General features: G+C 36.3%; 1 protein-coding gene across 1 annotated transcript in view; it reads left to right on the top strand.

Moving 5' to 3' along the window:
- The window catches only part of LOC110020758 (phospholipid-transporting ATPase 3), an 86,595-nt gene that overhangs the window by 31,585 nt on the left and 30,042 nt on the right, over positions 1-24,968 (top strand). The window contains exons 8-16 of the mRNA XM_020718971.1: positions 1,408-1,514; positions 2,547-2,612; positions 2,746-2,867; positions 3,541-3,625; positions 3,714-3,791; positions 3,879-3,995; positions 7,593-7,742; positions 7,843-7,944; positions 22,899-23,041. Coding sequence (XP_020574630.1) covers positions 1,408-1,514; positions 2,547-2,612; positions 2,746-2,867; positions 3,541-3,625; positions 3,714-3,791; positions 3,879-3,995; positions 7,593-7,742; positions 7,843-7,944; positions 22,899-23,041 — 970 coding nt within the window. The remainder of the gene's footprint in view (positions 1-1,407; positions 1,515-2,546; positions 2,613-2,745; positions 2,868-3,540; positions 3,626-3,713; positions 3,792-3,878; positions 3,996-7,592; positions 7,743-7,842; positions 7,945-22,898; positions 23,042-24,968) is intronic.

Genomic DNA, 24,968 nt, shown 5'->3' with positions numbered 1-24,968 from the left:
TGTTTAGATTTATGGGTCGTGTGTGTTGTCATTTCTCATTTCAGTGTGTTTGGTTATAATCTCCTATTCGCTTTTCAGTAATAATATTTGATTTTCTATTGTTATTTGGGTTAACTTTGGTATCTTCCATATTTCTAAAATATTGTGTAATGATCTAAGCCCTTTTCTAAGTCCTCTCTCTTTGCTTCACCAAGCCAATACAAGTAGATTTCTTTTACTCTCTAGACACTCGCACTTAAGTTCACACACACACACTCACTCTCTAGACTTTTCTCTTTTAATTTCCATTTTCACTTGCTTCCTTTTAAGCCATTCCCGCCTCCAAACGATCCTCCCCCCTCTCCCGAAATTTGAATTCCAATTTTAATAAATGTTCTTCTTGGGCGGTAGCGTTGCGATACCTGATTTGTAGAGAGTCTTCAGCATTTCTTGCTCTGGCATTGATAGTGCTGCGACGCTCCTGGTGCTGGTGCTGGTGCTGAGGCGCTAGATAGAAAAAGCTGTTGTTGGAGGGATCCAATTTATCGCCTAGGCGTTGGTCCTAGTGCTATGGTGCTCAGTATAAATCACCAAAACTTTTTGAAATCATTTCTAAGGGTTTTATTGCACAAAAAAATGCAAAATTATGCAATATATGTAAAGAAACATGAAATAAAGAAACGTGTTTAGGCATATTTTCAGGTGTTTTTCTCACTCAATAATAACCAAGGAAAGATGTGTAGTTACAAATCAATGGCACGTGTTGCTTTGTTTGTTCTCAATTGTTCTGGCTACTCATTTGTGATAAGTTCAGAGATATACTCAGACGCTTTTCATGAATTTCACTGATGTATATGCTCAAATCTCACCAGTTTATATTTCAGCTTATGACTAATTGCATTTGTGCTGCACAGCATGTAACCTATTCAGCATGCATAGCATTGGAGAAAATTACCCCCAATCATGTCATTTTCATTTGGCTAGACATGTCGGATTAAATAATTAGTAAATATTTCTATTTTTTGTTTTGAATTTTCTAATTCATCTGATCTACAGTGAGTTGAGCGTTTTTCTTCAAGATTTTATTGACTGCTATTGAAATTATTTTGATGTTTGTTTGACCTGCTGCTTTGTTTGGTTTCTGTTTTTAATTTTTATGCTTATATGTTCATGATTTAGATATTTCTATTATATCAACAATGAAAATTTCTCTTTTGGTTCGTATAACTGAAAGGGAACTATTCCCCTTTTAATGTTTATACTTGCTAACTATGACATCCATTTAAGTTAACATGGTAAGCTTTACCATCAAGATTGTCAATATCTTCATCTTTTACTTGTTTCTTCCCTGAACTTTTCTTGGAGAATTTGGTTATGAATTTTCTCAATTCATAAGCTCATTTTTTTATTAAATAAATTCATTTGCAGGAGAAATACAGTGTGAACAACCGAACAATTCATTATACACTTTTACAGGAAATCTAATCATAGATAAGCAAACACTTCCCCTCTCTCCAAATCAGTTGTTGTTAAGAGTAAGTGATCCCATGCTGAGGGGCATCTGTCTTATTAAAAAAGGTTTCTATAGCGTTGTAGCTTTAAATTTCCTGTGAAATTTTAGGATTTATTTCTTGTATCCTAAGTATAAGTTAAATTTTTTGCTAATTATTTAATTAGAAAGTACATTACTGTAGGAATTGTTCTTGTAGTTACTTGTTTGTAATTTTATGGCATTTTTTGTAGTGATGTTAAAAATTGCTAACGTTAGGAAGGAAATTACAGTAATATAATGCCCAGAGATGTTGCAATAAAAAAGGAAAAATGGTGACAATGAATCCTATGAAGTGTATGTGGAATGAGCCAAACTCTTAACTTTGGTTTTGGCTATGTTTGGTGTTATAGCTATATTGTTGGTTATTCTTTTGCCTTTTTCTATAACAAAAATACTGTCACAAATAAATGCGAATTGTTCTATCTCATTGGCTTTTGAAATCACAAAAAAGATGCACTTGTAAAATGGTAATCTTCCGAGCATATTTTTTTCATTTTAATCATAATTGGTTTTTAAAATTTTCAGCAACTAACAAGTGAAGCCATATCAAGCCTAAATCATTTCATGGTCCTTTTGTTTCAAACTCCCGATAGATATGCTGTTATCTCTTCATTTTGTTGAATGGCACTCTAATTTTGTCAAGGAAAGAATTGGACTTCTTTTTCGGAAAAGTTAATTAAATGAATACCATAAAAGCATCATCCTCTTATTTATTAGTTTGAGATTGGTCTGTACTCGCTAGAATATGAATGTTCCCACAAATGTCAACAGAGTGAGCATTTAAATATTAGTTGTGCAGAGTATACATTTTTTCCAATGATATTATAGGTGATATGATTGTTTTTTAAAATTATTTTGTCTTCGTCAGTCTTTTTTTTTTTTTTTCCTTTCTTTGTCTTCGTAGTTGTTCTCTAGTTTTGTCAAATTTGAATTAGGAACTATTCTTTACATCTTACAATAGATTTACTCCTTCCAAGTCTTGCCCATCTAACTTTTCTTTAACAACATGATACAGGGTTGCAGCCTTCGAAACACAGAATATATAGTTGGAGTCATTATTTTTACTGGACATGAGACAAAAGTGAGTTATTCTATGAATCACAAATGAGCATGCACATGATAGCTTTACTTTTTTTGTGTGCGAGAGCAAGTTCTTTTTCCTCGCTGGTACAGCCAACAATCTTTAGAAACTCCTATAATCCATCTAATTGCAGGTAATGATGAACTCTATGAATGTACCTTCCAAACGAAGTACCTTGGAAAGGAAACTTGACAAACTCATCCTCGCGCTTTTTGGTGGTCTATTCTTCATGTGTCTTGTTGGAGCCATTGGCAGGTCTACCCTCTGATAATATTGATTTATGGGATAATTACATATGCAATATTCAAAACATTGTTATTTACTTAACTGGCAATTGGTGATTTTTTGAGCTACCGAATCGATATATTTACACGTGCCATGATCAATCTATCGAGAATTTGAGAAAAAATGAAAAATTTTTGTTGGTGTTTTATCATGAATTTTGATATTTGAGTGAGAACTGGAAAAATGTATGAAAGAGGGCGCTAGATTTGTAAATGGCAATGTCTGGAGTGCTATGTATGTAATTGGCCCTTGATTTATTTACTGACTTCCATTTTATAGTATTCATTGTTATCGTATCTACATTAATTATGTTTATAAATGAGTTGACTTAATGGAGTTGTTCCTTTGGTTAAATGGAAAATTTTAACTATAGTGTTTGCTTCTGGATAATCCAGCCTTACTGTCTGGAAGGTTATAAATTATGCAGCTAGCTATGATTGTTAGAAGTCCATTTTGCTTTATCTGCAATATTAAAATCAAGGATTAAAGCTCACATGCTGAAATTTCTCTGCTAGGTTGAACTAGCATATTTATATCTTACATGCTTGAAAGTTGTTGCGTTAACTGGAATTTCGCTTTTGTTATCTTGAGATTTGATCTATGGTTTAAACACCAGTGCTGACATATTCCTTTGCCTTTTTAGTGGAATTTTTATCAACCGGAAATATTTCTATCTTGGTCTCAGTGGGCATGTTGAGGATCAGTTTAACCCTAGCAACAAATTTGTGGTACTTATTTTTGCTTGTGCTTGAATCATGCAATAAATTTAAGTGGATTCACTTTAGTATCTTTCTTCTTGATGCACCTCAATTTCAGGTAACCATTCTGACAATGTTTACCTTGATAACATTGTACTCAACAATCATTCCCATTTCTCTTTATGTTTCTATCGAGGTAGGACCTATTTGTATTATGATGTTGAATGGTTTTCATATTACCTTAATTTATTAGTATAAATTAACTCCCCCGTACTATTTTCAGATGATCAAATTTATCCAGTGTGCTCAGTTTATTAACAAAGATTTGCATATGTACCATGCTGAAAGCAACACCCCTGCATTAGCTCGTACGTCAAATCTGAATGAGGAACTTGGCCAGGTATTGAGATTTTCTTTCTTTATAGTTCTGCACTGTCTGAACTTTTAAACTTTTGCTTTCCATTTATGATCAAATTATTTCATTAACTTTATCGTCAAGAAATCATGACATGCATCCGTTATTTCAATAACTTTGCTAGGACAGTTGAAATTGATGATATTACCTATTATTTTGCAAGCTAGTTCCACTGAAGTAATTCTTAGACATTTTTACTGTAGAACTTAAATCACAATTTTATTTAATGTACATCTATATTCATGTTAAATGTTTTCTTATTATTTTTATTAATTGACATATTTTACGAGAGAATTCTAAGATGTGTTTGTGGCAGAATCAGAAAGTATAGAGCGATAAATTATTATTTCAGGGAGATAATATAAATAGCAATCATTAAAGATAAGAGAATTGAAAATATGCCTAGGGTTTGGGATTGTAGATTCGTGATTAGAATATGTACCAATAAAATGTGTAGATTGAATTAATTTGGATGTATTAGTTGGCAAAAAAGCTATGTGAAAGCATTGAAAGGTAACATGGTTAGAGGCTATGTACAAAAAATGCTTAAAATATAATTAAAACTTCATGTGGTGCACATACTTAGTATGACTGAATGGAAACAGGGATTTTTATACTGAATCAATATAGTTTGAACAAGAGAATTTATGAAAATGACGACTAATTTATTCTTATATTTATCCTTGATATTCTCCTTCAAATTATTGGAATCTTTATCGTAAACTTATTAAATTGTTTGAATGTCTCAAATGATTAATTTATTCTTATATTTGTCTATGAAAATCAAGTAGAGTTATAAGGGTTTTTGCACCTATGTAATTATATATCTATGTGTTTGATACACCTGAACTAATGTGAACAAAAGGAGGTATAATCGAAAATGGAGTTATAAGAAACATAGAGAAAAAATGAGCAAGTGGAGATATAAGTGGATGTGAAGATATAATGGGCGAAGGTAATATATTAAAATAATTCAAATAAAGAAATGAATTTTGATTTTCATGTTATTTTCTTCCACTTATAATCTCATTTTGTTTTACTGTTACTCAGATATGTCTACTTTAGTTATAATTTATTATACTGACATTGTGATAGATATTATGTGTGATGTGGACTTTGTTCGATTTATTTTCTTTGAATAGGTCTATTTTTTTAATATAGAAAACTGCAGTAGTTTTTGATTAGTTTATTGAGCTGTGGTTGCTCATCCATGCTTTACCCACATGTGTTGTTTCAGGGAAGGGTAAGACTCGGGTTGAGTAGAGATTTTTGTGTTACTGGTGAGAGTCTGATATTACATGTGTCAGTACCTTAGATCTTTATTTTTACAGTTATGGTAATGTTCCCACAGCAAACCCCCCCTCCTTTCTTCCTGTTTCGAAGCCGCGCCCACTCCCTGCTATTGAAAACCCCATTAAGAACTCCCCTTGTTGTGTCGTAACTCCCCTTTCCTCCCTCACTTGTTCCCGTTGACCCTCTCTACCACCCAACCTTCTTCCGTAACACCCCACCTATCCAACTCTTGTGCCATAATACTCTTTTTCTACCCATTTGATGTCGTATACTCTCTCTACCTCCCAACCTGCTGTTGTAACACCATCTACCTCTCCCATCTGCTGCATTAACTCCCCCTCCAACTCACACCTCCTGCCGTGCAGCCACCGCCGCCACCCACCCGCGTCCTCGCCCTAGGGTGTCGTGTCTTTTATGTTTGGTTGTTAGTGTGCTAGTGTCACAAGTTTTTTTTTTTTGTAACTTTTTTTTGTGAATTTCAACAATAATATTCGTATTTCTATTATGGTTTGGGTTAACTCTGGTAACAATTTAGATTCATTTCTTTTAGTTCTATCTTTTCCTCCTAATCGTTCAGTCAGTGTTCATGGACTGTTGGTGGGGTTAAATTAGTTGTTTGGTTATGTTTGGGTTTGCTGATTGAATTTGGTTCTCATTTTACACCATCTGCTGCTGTTCCTTGTTTGATCTTTGGGCTTGCTAAGCGAATGTGGGCCTTGGTTTTGAACCTTTTGTGGCTGTTTATTTTTCTGCCTAGTTTGAGACAGCTTTCTCTTGCATGCAGAATAGCAGACCTACAATTCAATAAGATGGGAACTAACCACTATACTTCGATTCTATTTACTGTAACTTTTGTAATATTTTACGTGACAAATCTGTTCTATTTTGTTACAAATGATCTGATATTGGTGGTCTTTCCTACGTGACTTGGTACCATAAAATCGATCTTATTTTGCACTGGTTATTATTCTCTATCTCATCCAGGATCTTGGCTTTATCACCTCTATATGAGCGACCTTACAAGTTAAATTGAAAATTTTAAATTGGTTGTCACATCTATCTTTTATTCATTTTTCATTCAAGAAGAATTCAAATTCTAGTTTTTGTATTTTTTTGGTGCTTGGTAGATGTGTTATTTATTTGAGTTTGGTACAAACACAATTATCCAGGAAAACTTCACAAAGCTTTGATCTTCTTCTCTTAGGTGATTCATTCCATCTATTTGTTTTCGTCTGCATATTTGTTATTGGCTTTGCTGAAGTTATTGATTTTGGTCAAGTTTGATTCAAATCTTGCATTCTTTTTTGACCAATGAACTTAGTGTGTCAACAATGATATGGGTTTCAGGTTGATTTTTTCCGACAACTTCCAGGATTGTTTCATCATTCTTCTCCCCTATTTAGAATATCAATATTAGGCAAAGAACCTGCTCCATTATGGGCTATATATGCTTGCGGATGCTCAAGTTTTGGGAGAAGGTGTATTTTATTCCCAAGGCATGGCAAAAACTAGATTTTAGCTGAAGGGTATATGTGGAGAAAAAATCAATGAAGGAAATAACCATTTGTTATTGGGTTTTTTATTATTTTCTTATTTTGGATTGCTAATGTTGTTAAAGCGCACTTCATGAGCAAAGTGAAGCGAAGAAAAGTACATGACACCCACTTCACTTTGTGGAAGCGCGCTTCGAAGCACTGAAGTTAATTTGTAGGTTTTTTATGAAATTTTTAATTTCTAATTATTGCAAAAATCCATTAGAAATTGTTCAAATTTTTTAATTTGTAGGTTGACCTTCAATGTTTGCCTTTAGGTATTGCATCACATTCTTTTCTATTTTGTTTAAGCTTTTAAATCATACTTTATATTTAGTGAATGTATTTATACTTTAATAATTTCACAAAACCTGTCAACGTTTTGGTTAATAAAAATCGTCACTTCACTTTTCGTTTTAGGGCAAAAATAAAGCATTGTGTTTCTCATTGCATCTTGTGCTTCGATAACACTGGATTGCAGCCTTTTACTACTAATGGCTGTCATTATTGCAGGTTTTTTCTTAAGTATATTTTTTATGAGGTTTCTAATCTTTGTAAATATGATGTATCCACTGAGAAAGGCATTTTGGTTCTTGTAGCCCTGAAGTTAGGATTAAAGATACAGACGTACCTTCAAAACCAAATCTGTGAAACAAATTACCTAACTCGGGAACCATTTAATGTTTTTGTTTTATTGTATTTTACATTCATGTTTGTAATCAATTATAATATTGAATTCATGCCCAATATTTTACAGGTGGAGTACATATTTTCTGATAAAACAGGAACATTGACAAGGAACTTGATGGAGTTCTTTAAATGTTCTATTGGCGGACAGATGTATGGAACTGGCATTACTGAAATAGAAAGAGGAATTGCCCAACGTAATGGAATGAAAATTGACGAGGTAGATATACTAAGTTTAATTTTCTAATGTGAAACTGTGTATCTCCTCAGTACTAACTTGAAGTGCAATTGTTTTTTTCTCTTGATCATGCTTTTTACAGTCTCCATCTTCTACAGCAGTCCACGAGAAGGGTTTCAATTTTGATGACCCTAGACTTATGCGTGGTGCATGGAGAAATGAACATGATCCTGAAATATGCAAGGTAAAATGTGGACTTATCTTTAACAAAGTACGCTTACAATTTAATACCTCACTTCTATGCATAATTATGTGATTCTGTCATATCTTAACTATTTTACTTGAAGTTAAATTTTCAAATGTTACAAAATTTTATTTTAATCTGCCCAATTTTCAACATATTTTTTATTTCAACATTTTTGATCAGTTTTTCTGTCTTTAAATTTTTGTTGCCGCTCTATTTTATTGTCACTGCCATTATGTAAGCTATGCTGGCTGTAATTTCTTCCTTTTGTTAACTGGGCTTTCAGTAACCTATTATTCTGAGTAGATATATAGATGGAGACTAAGAGGGGCAACATTAATGACAATGTATGTTGTGGCTGAATTTTTTTTTTTATCATTCGAAAAGGAAAGAATGCAAGTGTAACCAGGGGGAAAAAAAAATTTTGTGAAAGAAGATTCAGACAAATGAACACCTAAGAGGAAGAGAGGCTTGATATATGGTTGAAGACAACATGATGAAAACCCTAATGTAGGAGAAAGTTGGAGGATCAATGGTGTAGAAGACTAGAGCGAACTCCTGAATTGCAGATCTTGATCCATATTTATGAAAATGTATTTAAACAAGTTCAGAACCACTCATAATTAATGCTAAGTTATCAGACCTCCTCTAAATGATAAATAACAACGAACGACATAACATAATTGAATATGATATTAAAAGAAATTAGACTCAATATTGATATCTTCACATCTTGCGTTGCATCAGTTTCCCTGAGCTACAATGGACTAACCAAGAGAATCAAAATGTTACAAGAGGAAGAATTGAAGGTCATTGATTGTACTATAAAGTCACTGAACTTCATTCTGAAGAAGAGGGATGAATGTGAAATTCATCGTGAAGAGGAGGTAATGATTTAGAAATCCATCCCAAAGAGGAAGGGTTCAAGGGGAAATATGTCACCATCATCAATACTATTTGTAGAAAGATCTTTCATTGGCCATTTAAAAGAATTTCACAACTAAGAAAAGGCTTATAACAGCCTAAATGTCTTCACGCGCATTGCTATTGGTCCAACCTAATAAAAATACAATTGATTAAAGTTAGGCATTTTTTTTCCGTTTGATTTTATGGCTAGGATTGGCTGTTTAATATAGAGCAACACAATAAGAGAGTTGCAAGAAACGAATGAGTGAATCAAACTAAACGTTTATGGATAAATAGCTGAGCGATTTGGACTAATGGGTGTAATACATGTGTCAAAACTTGCTTAATGCTGGTGATTGAGCACTGCGAGTGATGTAAGTCCAAGTAAGAGATGTGGACTAACATGTAAGTCTGATGAAATACAAATGTGGATGGACCTTATGGTAGAGCTGAAATGTAGTGTGAGATAAGAACAACAATGCCAGTGGGGCCAACGTTTGGTCGAGTACAACTATTGAGCTGGTGGGTTGATCGCGTGTTAGTGCAATATCGTAAAGGTTGGGGATGGACTTGCAGAAGATGATGAAGACAAAATGTGCTCCTCATGCTATGTTCTTAATGATGTTGTCGGTGTAAAGTTATGGGGATAATAAGGACTAGGACGTTTGTGCTGAGAGGGGTGATGTCGTTATGCAAGAATGTTCTAGGCGGTAGTTGCAATAGTAGGGCACATAAACAGGAGCTATGATTAATGTATGGACAGAAGATTTGGTTCCATGCCATGTTAGGATCTGAAGTTTGCCAATATTATAGGAGGCATCTGTAGCGAGTTTGATGAAAACAAATTTAGGAGTGAAAGGTAGTGGGTATAGTTGTGTGAGATCATGGAGTAGCTCAAGGGCAAGTTTTGTGAATACCTAATTTAAATAGAAAAGATTATAGATGTGACGATGAATATTGTGGACTTTTTTTTAGATAAATAATGAAAGAAAACTCCATTGAGTGGGAGAGCCAGTCAAAAAAATAAAATGGATAAGAGAAGATTTAGATGGATGAATCTCTTAGATGGAGTCATGAGAGTGGAATCTGAAAAAAACGGAGAATCAAATGGGAGAAGAATGGTATATTAAAAGCCGTTGCTATTTGATTATCAACTTCAATTAATTGAATTGCCAATTTTCGGTTCAGTTTATAGAATATGTTTTATTGAAAATGGCAAAAGTCCTCTTTGGCAAACATAAACTTATTAAGCTAGACTTAAAGGGCAAACAAGGACAAATGTACATAACACATTTGAATAAACATGTTAGTGATGTGAATAAGTCATAATCATTATATCAAAAGGGTTACATTTTACACTGTATCAATTGGTGTCTTTATTTGATATTAATTGAACATTTGAACTTCATTTCAATAGGAATAGAATCAATTTTATTAATTGCGTTGAATACTCTATTAAGTCATCCCATTCATTTTCTTTCTCATCCAAACCTAATATTTTCTTCTTTTTAGTATCAAGATTATTATAATATGCATACTTATAATAAGGAAACATTATGTAGCAACTTATTACATATTTCATAATGAATATATTTTGTCGATGTTTCAAGGTATTTGATGTTTTATCTTATTTACATTTGGTGGATCTTTGCCATCTTCATCTAATTCTATTACTCTTGTAACAAAAATATGAATATCTCATCATCCTATGATCTAACAACACTATTTTCATTTCTTTTTTCATCTTGGTTAACCACCCGTTCATAATTTGATTGTAAATCATCAAGAATTAAATGATCATCATAATCTTTTTGCGAAGTTAACCTGAGGTATCATCTTTTAGTTTCTTGTTTTGTGTGATATAGACCAATTTGTTCTTACTAGCCCCAACCAAAAAAATTAACCTATTTGTTTGCACTTAATTGAATGTGCTCCAATGTTGTCTCACATAAATAGCTGAACATGTTAGACTCGGAACCTGACTGTAAATGCTTCAATATTTGGTGTTTCATCTCCAAAGTGCATCAACCAATGTTCTAAATCATGAGTTTAAGAAAATTAAATTAAAATTGTATTAATTACTTATTTAACAAATTTAATTATAAGTTTATTATTAAATAAATTTAATAAGCATTTTAGTAGGTGAATGATCTTGCATGACAATTAGGCAGCTGTCATGCCAAACACCCTTTTGCGTAAGAATTCTTCTAAGTTTTCTATCAAACTTCTCAAAATATTCTAATGAGCTTATCATTATCTCCTTACATTTATATAAGCTAATTTCAACCTTCGCGCATTCAAAGTAGTTTTCATCAAAACAAAATAAATTATTTGGAAACAACGAGTAGAATGCTAGAATGCAAATAATGATGATTGGTTTTTCTATTTAATAGAAAATTAATGGCTATTACTAGCCGTTATTAATTCCTATTATGATTGTGAGTTTTTAGATTTGATTTCTTCATTATTGTTTTCCTTTTTCTGCTATATCATATTTTTATTTTTCTTTTCTGATGGATCTTCTAACGGGTTTATTTACTCCTTTTTGTATCAATAAGAATTATTCTGCTTATATTCTAACATGGTATCAGAGCCATAATTTGAAACCCTAGAGCTGCTGCCCTAGTCACCGGTCTCCCTGGGCTTTTTCTCTGCCACCAGACAAACCAACCTCTAGGCATGCTTCCTACGTGACCCTGCCAAGCACAATTTGGTTCCCTTTGAAAGCTCACTCTGACCATCTCACGGTTCATAGCCAAAGCTTCCATCAAGCTGCAGTCATTAGAGGTGGGTGAAAGGAATGAAGGAATGGGCGGCAGAGCTCCCTACTCGGAGTTCGACCTCGCCATACACTTACTGAGTGTAGACTATGTTGTCAGAACTAGCTGAATTTGGCAAGTGTTGGGGATTGTAGCGGGGTTTCAGCTTCTCCTTAAGATTGGCCCACTAGAGTGTCTCGATTCAGAAAAAAGAGCAAAAAAGAATGCTAATGAAGAAAGTCCAGGGCTTGGGTGTTCTAGCTTGCAGTGCTTGAATCTTCTATTGCACTTTCAAATCCGCTTCTTCCTTGCTGATCTGCTTGCCCTCCAGATGTTTAAGCGTCCCATCAAGCCTCTTCAGATCAACCGAAATGTATTCAATCCGCTTGCGGACGTTGTTCCTAGCCTCGACTAAGTTCAGCCACCAAATCCCAAGCGCTGGCCCCTATAGGTGTAGCTTGACTTGCTGGCGATAGTCTCCAGTCACCGGAGATCCTTGTCGTCGTCTGATCCTTCTCCAACTATTTTTTTTAAGTTGTTTCCCTGTTGGATTTTTTTCTCCGTTGCTATGTTAAAGGTTTTTTCCATCAGCCAAGTTCTTCCTTGATCCCAACTCTGTCGCTGTCCAGCCTGCAAGATCTTCCTATGTCTCGACATCACAGCCTGCAAGATCTTTTGCTCAACCCTCTTCCATGCCACCCTGGGCTGGTCACCCAACTTGTGATTACTGTCACAAATTCAAACACACTTGTGACAAGTGTTGGAAGCTCAATAGGAAACCTACTTACAAACCTTCAGACAAATCCTTCGTTGCCAAGGGTTTCACTAGGATATCTAAATCCACCGCGATATAGTCGGCCTCTATCCAGAACATTCGAGAATCCTCAGGTTCTCTTCAGTATGAAATGGATCTCTTAATCAAGTTGCTTGGATCCAATCAGCTTTCTTCCGGGCCATTGACCTCCCCTCCCACGTTCGTCAAGGTACCAATATTATGACACTCATTTCTTTTGTCTCTTCTAGTCCATGGATCATTGATTCAAGTGCAACAGACCATATATTTAGATTCTTTCAAACCTTCTCGATACACTTAAAATTTCTGACGTCTCCTATAGTTCAATTGCTAGTAAAGGGTCTTATGTTTTAACAACAGGTTTAACTCTAGAATCTGTGTTACATGTATTTTTACTGAAGTGTAACATTTTGTTTGTCAGTAAGTTGACATAAAATATTGATTGCGTTGCTCATTTTCTTCTGATATTTGTGTCTGTTAGGATCGTTGCTCGGGGAGAATGTTTGGAACTTCTAAGTGGGTATGCGGGCTCTACTTTTTCCAAGAGAAAAACACGGGGAACGGGAACACTCTACTCAATAATTGCAGTTTATCTCAGTCTATTGAATGTTCTATTATGTTGTTGTACTGTCGTTTGGGCCATCCAATTTTTCAGTATCTAAAACAATTGTATCCGTTGAACTAATAAAATCCTTCTAATTTTAAATTTGAGACTACTCAATTAGCTAAACATCTTCGTGTTCCTCATCCACTCCATACTTACACGCCTTCCACTCATTTTTCACTTTATTTACAATGACTCATGGGGGATCCTCTTGCACTCCAAGCTATACCAATAAATGTGGTTCCTTTGATTGATGACTATACTGGGATGACGTGGGTTAATATTTTAAAAGACAAATATGATTTTGTTGCCATCTTCATTTTGACCCAATTCAAAAATCCAATTCACGTCCTTCAAACCGACAATGGTTGCAATTTTTTTAACTATACATTAGGAGAATTCTTGGTAAGAACATCCTCCATCATAGCTGTGTACGAACACTTCTTAACAAAATAGAGTAGCCTAGCGGAAAATCGACATCTACTTGACTTTTCTCGCTCCATTATTTTAATCTAATGTCCCAATACACCTTTAGAATGATATTATACTTACCACCACCTATCTCACCAATAGAGTTTTCTAAAAAATTCACAACTTCCGAACCCCTTTAGCTCTTTTGAGGTTGTGTTTTCCTATCAATCAGGTCTTCTTCACTTTATATCCTAAATTTTTTGGGTGCACTGCTTTTTTTCGAAACATGACCACAACTCGGAGTAAACTTGATTACAGGTCAATAAAATATGTTTTCCTCGAATACTCTTTCATTCAAAAAAGGCTATTGATGCCTTGATCCTATCTCAAATAAAGTATATGTGAGTGTTGATGTTTTCTTTTTTGAAAGTGTTCTCTACTTTCCTGAGTCGGCCTCGGTGAGAGGGAGTTAGTTAGAGTTCTTAGACACTGTTCCTTACCCTACTCCTGTGGATGTTCCCCCCACTCCTACCAATGAAGAGCCCTCTGTCCCTTTGGCTCTACCATCTGCTACCATCAAGGAGCCCTATCCCTTTGGTTTCACCATCTCCTGCTCCCACTCTCCACGTCTGCACTCGGCGCACTTGTCCTGATGCAGTTACTTTGGAGCTTGTTACCTCCTTACAGGACCTTGAATCAGCTCCAGGTGACATCCCTAGCACTACTCCTACTCCAAATGAAGAAGTGAGTTCTTGTTATGGTTTGACTCAGATACCATATAGGGACACACGCTAGAACGAAGCAAAGCAGAAGAATTTGTCCAAATCGGGAAGTTACGTGGGTTAGGGGTGCAAGGGCAACGCCCCGCGGTACGATACATGGGTGATGTTGTAATTACATATTTTACTTAGGGTTTACTCCTGCGGTTATAAATATGCATGTTAGTAACCCCAGGAGGTATCCCTGATTTCTGTAATTTCTTTTCTGAATATTGAAAGGAACTCGCCGCTCTGCTCCGGAGGACGTAAGCATCTTTGACGAACTTCGTTAAATCTCTTTCTGTTCTTCTGGATTTGTGTCGATTCTGTTTTTCTTCGCCCTAATTTTTCAACAAGTGGTATTAGAGACATGATTAAGGGGAAGAAAAAAAAAATTCGGCGCAGGAGTTCGGCTAGGGCTTCGGACAGTTCAGTGGAGGAATCGCTCTTCGGTGGTTTGTGGCTTCTGCGGAGGAGTTCGATGATTCTATGACCAAAACCTCGCAACAGTAAGGGGGATTTGCGAATCGGGTGTTCGGTCCTGCGACCACTAGAGTTCGCGTTCCTCTGCGAAGGAGTTCGGCGAGGTTTTGTGTTTTCTGCGAGTTCGACGACGGGCACAGGCGAGTTGTTCGACTTATAGTGATTTCCTTCTGCACGAGAAGAAAACAGAGAAATCTAAAGGGAATCAAAGTCTGGAATTTTCCGGAGCTGAGGCGGAAGATTTGCGGGCCGATTTGTTTCCTCCTAGATTCGGAAGATTAGCTGCCTTGCGGAGGAAAGAAATCGCGAACCTTGCGGTAGGCAGCTGAGGAGGAAAATTTGGAAGGAATCAGCGTTCTCCGATTTGGCTTTCCATTCCTGGCGTGCGAGAGATTGGAAGTAACCTGTGAATATGCCCCCTCCGATTTTTGTTTCCTTGCTTGTTCTGGAGGCGGGAGATTGGTTTTCTAAGGCGGAAGATTGGTTTCCATTGTTGGAGCTTTGGTGGAGGCGCAGGAAGTAAAAGAAAATTGGGATCCGACTTTATTTCCTTGTGGAGATATTTTGTGGCACATGCGGTGCTATTCCTGTGACGCAGAAAAGGCAAGGAACAGGGGAAGGATCTTAAAGAAATTTTTTCAGAAAAGTTTCGTTGTAGGTTTAACTTTCAGATGACAATTTTTTGTGTAAAATTCGATGTAGTGAAGTTCGATGGAATTGATAACTTTAGATTGTGGCAAACAAGGGTGAAAGATCTGTTGGCTCAATAGGGAATCTTGAAGGCTTTGCGGACAACAAAACCAGATGCCCTAGAGGATGGAGATTAGGAAGAATTGCAACAACGAGCTGCAACAACTATGCGTCTATGCCTAACAGATGAGGTTATGTATCACGTGATGAATCTGAAATGTCTAGGGGGTATGGAAGAAATTTGAAACATAGTTTATGGTCAAATCTCTGACGAATAAATTGATCTGAAGCAAAAGCTGTATGGGCTGAAGATGCAAGAATGTTCTGATCTGGCGCAGCATGTGAATGTCTTCAATCAAATAATCACAGACCTGTCACGGCTTAATTTGAATATTGAAGGAGAAGATCGGGCGATGATTTTGTTGTGTTTATTGTTTTCTTCTTATAAACACCTGGTGACTATTCTTATATATGAGAAAGAAACTATCAAAGTTGATGAGATCGCTGCAACATTGTTGTCTCACAGCCAGCGAAAGCAGAATGCAGGGGAAAACTTTCATGGCGACTATTTATATGTTAAGGGTAAGCAGGATCGTGGAAGGAAAAAAAAGGAGGGTTCTAGAAGGCGAAATTTCAGATCCAATTCCAAAGGAAAAAAAGACAATTCATTGTTACAATTGCAATGAGTCATGTCATATGAAAAGAGATTTTCCAAAGCTCAAGAAGCAGACTGGGGAGAAAGATGATGGATCATCGAAGTCTGTAAATGTGGTGCAGAGTAATAATTCAGATTGACAATTCAGATTATCAGATTACAGTGATGACGATATGTTTTCAGTTTCATCAACTCAGTTCACGGATGCATGAATTCTTGTATTAGGATGCTCTTCACATAACACCTAACATGAAGTGGTTTACTTCATACAGATCAATTGATTCTGGCTCAATTTATCTAAGTGATGATAAATGCTGCAGTATTGTTAGTGTTGGAGAAGTTAGAATTAAGGTGTATGATGACACAGTTAGAACATTATGTGATGTCAGACATATTCCAGATTTAAAGAAGAATTTGATTTCCTTGGGCACTTTACATAAAATTAGTTTCATTTCTAAGGCAGATGAGAATAGGGAAACCATAAGAATTGTTAAGGGTGCACTGACTGTAATGAAATGAAAGTTAACTGCAGGTAACATCTACAAACTGTTGGGGAGTACAGTTGTAGGTGGAGTTCATTCTGTGGAATTAGATGATAGTACAAAGCTATGACATATGCGTCTGGGTCATTTCAGTGAACGTAGGATGACAGAATTGCATAGAAAAAATCTATTGCATGGTGTTAAAAGTTGCAAGCTCGATCTTTGTAAGTTCTGTGTTCTTGGAAAACAGACTAGAATCAGTTTTATGACTGAAAAACATAAAACTAAAGAGATTCTTGATTATATGCATTCTGATGTATGGGGCCCTACCAAGGAATCGTCATTGGGAGGATCTCAGTATTTTGTTATTTTTATTGATAATTTCTTCAGGAAAGTTTGGGTGTTTTTTGAAACAGAAATTCGAAGTTTTCTTTAAATTCAAGCTGTGGAAAGCTGAGGTGGGGAACCAAACTGACGGAAAGATTAAGTATTTGAGATCCGATAATGACACGAAGTACAATATTCACAGGTTCAGAAGTTATGTGAGCATGAGATTCAGAGACATTTTTCAGTGTGCAAGACACCACAATAGAATAGTGTGACAGAAAGTATAAACAGGTCTTTAACTGAAAGTGCAAGATGTTTGAGACTGAATGCATGACTTCCTAAGAGTTTTTGGGCTGATGCAGTGAATATGACATGTTATCTCATCAATAGATCACCTCGGACATCGTTGGGTGGCAAGGTCGCAGAAGAGGTATGGACAGGTAATCCAGTTAATTTCGATCATTTATGAATTTTTGGTTGTTCTACTTATATGCATGTACTTGGAGATGAAAGATTAAAACTTGATGCAAAATCCAAGAAGTGCATCTTTCTAGGTTATAGAAAGGTGCGAAAGGATACAAGTTTTGGGATCCGATTGCAAGGAAGATGGTAATCAACAGAGATGCATTTTTTGATGAACAGTCCATGTTACAGCAGAATCAAGACAAGGTGCAAGGGAACAGTTTCAGTTCAGATGCAGTGCAGTTGGATCTAGAACAACATCCAAAAACAACTGAGAGAGTTGAATGTTCAAATCCAACACCTGATGATTCCATTACAGATGATCTGCATAATTATAATCTAGTCAGAGACAGACAAAGACGCACCAATATAAGGTCTCCTAGCAGATTGGGCTATGAAGACTTGGTCTCCTATGCACTTCTCATGAACAACGATGATCCAACTACTTTTCAAGGAGCTATCAGTGGCCAGGAGAAAGAGAAATTAATGGATGCAGTGATTGAGGAGATGAAGTCTTTGCAGAAAAATCACATATGTCAGCTCCTGAGGGAAAGAATGCTATTGGGTGCAAGTGAGTGTACAAAAAAAACCATCAATATCAGAAAAATAAAGGGAAAAGTTTAAGACTCGACTAATAGCAAAAGGATTTTCACAGCAGAAGAGGATAAATTATGATGAAATCTTTTCTCCTGTGGTCAAACATACTTCAATTAGAGGCAGTGTTTGCATTAGTAGCCATTTGGGATTTGCATTTGGAGCAGATGAATGTTAAAATTTTTTTATTGCATGGTGATTTGGAAGAGCAGATTTACATGTAGTAGCCAGAAGGGTTCACTTAACCTGGACAGGAACATCTGGTTTGCAGGTTAAAGAAATCGTTGTATGGGTTGAAACAGTCTACAAAACAATAGTACAAGCGGTTGGACTTCTAGATGATTCAGATTGGCTACAAGAGATGTGAGTATGATTGTTGTGCTTATGTGAAGAGTCTTGATAATCGTTCTATTATTTTTCTGTTACTGTATGTTGATGATATACTGATTGCTGCAAAGAATATGAATGATGTTCTTGGTTTGAAAGTTTTATTGAGCCATGAATTTGACATGAAAGACTTGGGTCCTACGAAGAAGATTCTTGGAATGGAGGTTCATCAAGACAGAGGCTCAAGACGATTATGTTTATCTCAAAGAGACTATTGAAAAAGTGTTGGACAAGTTTGAGATGAGCAAAACAAAGATTGTAAGCACTCATTTGACAAATCATTTTAAGCTTTCTTTAGAACAGTGTCCTAAGATATACAGAAATCGAAGACATGACAAAGGTTTCATATGCCAGTGCAGTTGACTGCTTGATGTATGCAATGATATGTACTCATCCTGATTTGACTCATATTGTTAGTCAAGTCTGCAAATACATGACTAAACCTGGAAGGTGACATAGGGAAGCGGTCAAGTGGATTTTCAGGTATCTGAAGGGTACTGTATGACATGGAATTATCTTTGGCAGTCAGCAAGATGATTCTTCAGTTGTGGGGTACGTTGATTCAGAGGTGATTTGGATGACAGAAGGTCTACAACTGGGTATGTGTTTACTCTTTACTCTTGGTACTCTTGGTGGAAGGCCTATATGTTGGAAATCAACAATTCAGTCTATTGTGACATTATCTACAACTGAAGTTGAGTACATGACAGTGTAGTTGAAGCTGCAAAAGAAGTCTTATGACTTACTGGGCTAGTAAATGAACTGGGCATTGAGCAAAGTGGAGTTTAGTTGCATTGTGACAGTCAGAGCGCTATTTATCTGGCTAAGAACTAGGTGTACCATGCGAGAACCAAATACATTGATGTCAGATATCATAAGATCAGAGAATTGATTGCTTCTGGTGAGATACTATTGCAGAAGGTTCATACTGATGAAAATGCAGCTGATATGTTGATCAAGCCAGTTATTATTAACAAGTTTTTGCATTGCTTGGACTAGTTGAATGTGTGCAATTGCTAGAGAAGCATGGTGGTCTAACCCACAGTGGTGCAGGTGTAACTCTCAGGTACCTTTTTTCTCCTAAGGGGCTGGATATTCGCCAAGGTGGAGATTTGTTATGGTATGACTCATATGTCATATAAGGACAGACGCTGAAACTAAGCGAAGCGGAGCGGAATAATCTGTCCAAATCGGGAAGTTACATGGGTTGGGGATGCGGGGGCAACGCTCCGCGGTACAGTACAAGAGTAATGTTGTAATGACATATTTTACTTAGGGTTTACTCCTTCGGTTATAAATAGGCATGTTAGTAACCCCATGAGGTATCCCTGATTTGTGTAATCTCTTTTCTGAATATTGAAAGGAACTCGTCAATCTGCTCCCGATGACATAGGCATCTTTGTCGAACCTCGTTAAATCTCTGTGTTCTTCTCGATTTGTGTCGATTTTGTTTTTCTTCACCCTAATTTTTCAACAGTTCTTCTAGTAAGGTACACAATCATATATGATATCTCTATCATATGACAAACTATGCTTCTTTCCGCAGTTTATCGCCGACCAACAAAGCATTAGTTACCTTCCTGAGTGATCATCAGACCTCATCTACTATTAAGGCTGCACTAGCAGAACCAGCTTGGAAAGCTACCGTAACAGAGGAGGTGAATGCCCTTCGGTGGAACAGTAATTGGAACATCATTGATCTTCCTTAGCGTAAGAAAGCAGTGGGATGTCGATAGAATTTTAGCATCAAATTTAACTCAAATGGATCCTTTGAACGCAATAAGGCATGGTTGGTCGCCAAAGGATACACATAGACCTACATAATTGACTATGAGAAGATGTTTGCTCTTGTTGCTAAATTAAATACCATTCGGATCCTATTATCCCTTGCGGTGAATCTGAATTGACTTATATTCCAGCTTGATGTCAAGAATATATTTATGAATGACGATCTTACAGAGGAGGTATACATGTCCCTTCCTCCAGGCTCTGACTCCACTGCCTTCTAGGGGCAAGTGTGTAGATTGCGAAAGTCCCTCTATGAATTGAAGGAATCACCTTGAGCCTGGTTCAACAAGTTCAAAAAGGTGGTGGTGGGTCATGAGTTTACTCAGGTTCAATCAGGTCACTCTCTTCTCCACTATATCCTAGGGGCAAGTGTGTAGTTTGCGAAAGTCCCTTATGAACTGAAGCAGTGACACGAACCTGGTTCAGGAAGTTCACAAAGGTGGTGGTGGGCTATGAGTTTACTCAGGTTCAATCGGATCACACTCAATTATTTCGGCCTTCATCTATTGGCCAGTTTGCTACCCTTATCGTCTATGTCAACGATATTGTAATCATAGGTAATGATCTACCAACATTGGAGTATCTAAAATGCACTTTTGCTACTTCCTTTAAAAGGAAGGACTTAGAGATTTCCTTGGTACTTCGTAGGCATGGAAGTTATTCAGTCAACTCGGGGCATTCGCCTATCTAAGCACAAATATGTGATCGACCTTTTCACAGAAAACCACCTCTCCTGTGCAAATTAGTACTATTCTGATGGATTCAAATGAAAAACTTCCCGATGATTCCAATGCTGTTCCTGTAAACAAAACTCACCACTAGCTTCTTGTGGGGAAACTCATCTATCTTGCCCATACATGCCTCGACATATGGCAATCAATTCATGCATGATCTCTATGAGCATCATCTTCAAGTTGTCCACCGGATTCTCGACTTTTTAATGGGGACACCGGGCTTAAGTTTGTTTTTTTTTTGTACCACACATCTCGTTCTATTGCAGTTTACACAAATGCTAATTAGGTTGGGTCCGTCCACGATCGACAATCTACCTCAGGGTTGTGCTCATTTGTGTGGAAAATCTTGTCACGTGGAAAAACAAAAAGTAGTCAGGGAGTGCCCGAAGTAGTGTTGAAGATGAATTTCAGTCTATGTCCTTGGGATCCCGTGAAGCTCTCTGGTTACGCAACATGCTCCGCGAACTACGTATGTCAGTCTTCGTCCATCTATAGTTGTTATGTGATAATAAGACCGTCATTTGCATTGCGTACAACCCGGTCCAACATGATCACACCAAGCGTGTGAATATTGACTGACACTTCATTAAGAAAAAGCTCGAGTCCGAAGAAATTTGTGTTTCGTTTGTGTCATCTAGCCCAGGTAATAGATATCCTCACAAAGAATCTTCCTCGATCACTATTTGATGATTTCAAATCCAAGTTGAACATGATTGACATCTATGTTTCAACTTGAGGGAGATGAATTTCAGTCTATAATCCTTTGGAATCCGTGAAGCTCTCTGGTTATGCAGCATGCTTAGCAAACTACGTATGTCGGTCTTCGTCCCTCTACAGTTGTTCTGTGATAATAAGACCGTCATTAACATTGCTCACAACCTGATCCAACATGATCACTCCAAGCGTGTTGAGATTGACTGACACTACATTAAGAAAAAACTGGAGTTCGAAGAAATTTATGTTCCGTTTGTGTCATATAGGGACCAGCTAATAGATATTCTCACAAAGAATCTTCCTCGACTAATATTTGATCATTTCAAATCCAAGTTGAACATGATTGACATCTATGCTTCTACTTGAGGGATGTTGAACCTGATTGACATCTATGCTTCTACTTGAGCGAGAATATTAGAATATTAATGACTATTACTAGATGTTATTCATTCATGTTATTATTCTAAGTTTTTAGCTTTGATTTCTTTATTATTGTTTTCCTTTTTATATTATATCATATTTTTATTTCTTTTCTTTCTGGTGGATCTTATAATGGGTTTATATACCCTTTTTTTTTTGTATCAACAAGAATAATTCTGGTTCTATTCTAACACTATTTCTGATCAATAATTTCCTACACTTCCATATAAGTTGATTCTTATCCACTAAAGTTCTTTGCTATTTGTTCTTTACCTTTCCTATAGCACCATAGATAAAGCTCACTTTAGAACACTCAACTTCTCAACACTTGAATGGGAGGCTTTGTTGTTTTAAAAGCATATATCACAGTCAACCAAGAAATATTATCTTTTAAGGTAACATCTTCATTTTTTTTTCCTTTATTTTTTAACATATGCACTATCATTCTATTTTGTGAGAGTAAACGTTGCCTCTAACTGGTTTGTCGCTCAATGAATGCCTTGGAAAATTAAATAAGCAATAACAAACCTTGTGATGGCTAGTCTAACGAGATCTGTATTAGCAATCTGCCTCATTAAAATCAATACCAATTATGATTTTAGATGGAAAATGTTAGCTTTTCTGGGTTTAATCCAAGCATTTTTTATCTTTTAACGAGTCTTCAAGTGTTTCTAACATCAAATTGAGACTGTGGGCTGCACAGAAGTCCAATATTGATGTTCTAGAGCATTAAAGCATAAGATGCCAATCCTATAAAGCTGATAATGATATTTATAATCCATATATTTTTGGCATAATGGGATTTTGTGTGCCCTAAAAAGTAAGTTATTAGCATTAGATATTGTATTTTGTTTTCTCTACTGTCCTGTTCAGCATAGGCAGGTTTTACCTTTTCCCGATCTTCTCATTTATCAAACAATTTGTGCTTGCTCGTCTCATATTATGATAAGCAGTGCTTTTATCATAATGTCCTTAATTCCTGTATAGGAATTCTTCAGATGCCTGGCAGTATGCCATACTGTGCTTCCAGAAGGTGATGAATCATCTGATAAGATCACATACCAGGCTGCCTCACCAGATGAAGCTGCTCTTGTAACTGCAGCAAAGAACTTTGGATTTTTCTTTTATCGGTAAAGTTTATTTTTCATTGTCCTGTTGGCCTTCTTTCATCAGATTTCTTCTTAATTGTTTGTGCTTTCTTTATTTTCGCATGCTTTTTGTTTGGTGAATGCAAACTTTGACTTGAATAGTAGTTTGCAAAGAATGTCAATGATAGAAGACGGAATTTAGATGAATTTGTGAAAACAGAAAGTGCAACTAGCGTGTGTTGCCGTCTTTATTTATGTTTTCTTTTTGCCTTTCTGCCTAGTGTCTGCTTACCCCCTTGTCCGATGCAAAAATTTCTGCTGCTCATTGCCCGATTACCTAAATTATTTATCATGAAATAAACACTAGAAAACCATGCGCTTGCAACTTTTTTTTTCTGAAAATTGACTTCTCATTCTCATGCACCGGTAAAATTAGTTTTTGTTGTTCTTTAGTGGCCTTTTTTATCTGCATATATACCTGCCATGTTAAGTCTTTAGGATTCGTAGAGAAATGGCATCCCGTAACTGATGTCCATCAGGCTTCATTGTCAAATAAATGCTTTGGAAGATGCATTGCAGCAATGTCAGGAAATTTTATTTGTGTACGCAGAACTTGGATGGAACACAACAGCGATGCGCTGCCATAGCTACTGATTTTACCCGATTTCGCTTGTTAGAAATGTTTCCTAACCCAGCAAGTGTGATAGGGAGAAAAAGAGAGAACATTGGGCCAAAGGAAGCCATTTCTTTCACCTACTGAGCACAGGTTTGTTCAGTTTGGTGGGATTGGTTTACAACTTTCTATGGCAGCAAACTCTATTTAATCTTATCTAGGTTAAAATTTTCTAGGGATTAGGAAGTTCGACATAAATTCACATCCTTCCCAAGTATATAGTAAAGAAAACCCACAAATAAAGGAAAAAGTGCCTGTTCTACAGTTCCATGAAAAAGCCCATTTAATTTATTTGGGTTTCTCCACGACTCAATATCATCATTATTCTTACATCTAATGAGAATATTATGATTTGCATTTTGGAGATGTTGGGTGTCGGTCAACTTTTTTTCGATTGATTAATTTTGAAAATATGGTGTATGAAAATAATTTTTGAGATTTAATTTAAGAATAAAAGATATATATAGTTTGAGTTTTAAAAGTAGTATGTTTTAATTTTTTGAAAAATGAGACCAAATGGATCTCATTAGTCTGATAGTTTGCATAATCGTGTCTGATACCGCAAATACTACATCTTCCCGAGAGATAAGTGTAGACCTCAGCGATAGACCCAATCCTGCAAATTAAGAGATTTGTGACATCCGTTTGGTCTGCGAACCTTTTATATATGACCGACAAATTCCCCTATTTAATACAAAGATTAAATAGGGTTTATTTTATCTGAGTTCCAAGTTCCCTATAGAGGCAAGCCCCTATAGTTAATTACATCCCAAATGACGGGAGTCATTTGAGAAAACTCTCGATAATGATCAATGGTTCTAGTCTTCAAGAATTCAAGGTTCAGGTTTTCAAGGTAGGACGTAGAAGAGCAAATGGGAGTGGCTCAAACATGAACAGTTATTTCAGGAGTCCAAAGGAAAGAAAAGGTAGGGGATGCCACAGATCCTAAGGAGAACCCTCAGTGACTTCCCAAACTATCCTACTGTATGGTTATGTTTTGGAAAAGATGTTATTCAATAGTTCAATCCTGCCAATTTTATTACTTAGGACTTACATTTGCATAATACCCGATTATACAAATAGCCTACAGAGAAATGAGGGTTGACATCGTACCGTACGATAACCTCGGAACCTAAATCGAGTTAGGACTCATGCTGCACAACTTGGTTGTGCAGGGGCCTAAAAGAGGGTGAGGATTTACGTCGCTCTAGGCGAGCTACCTCGAAGTCCTATGGGTTGTTATTATGCTAAGAAGGGATAATGCTGAAGAAGATCCTCTTGTTGCTCGGTCTGAAT

This window comes from Phalaenopsis equestris, unplaced genomic scaffold, assembly GCF_001263595.1.
Source record: "Phalaenopsis equestris unplaced genomic scaffold, ASM126359v1 Scaffold000107, whole genome shotgun sequence".
Classification (NCBI taxonomy): Eukaryota; Viridiplantae; Streptophyta; class Magnoliopsida; order Asparagales; family Orchidaceae; genus Phalaenopsis; species Phalaenopsis equestris.
Note: the sequence above shows the minus strand (reverse complement) of the source record. Positions and strands in the feature narration are given on the sequence as shown.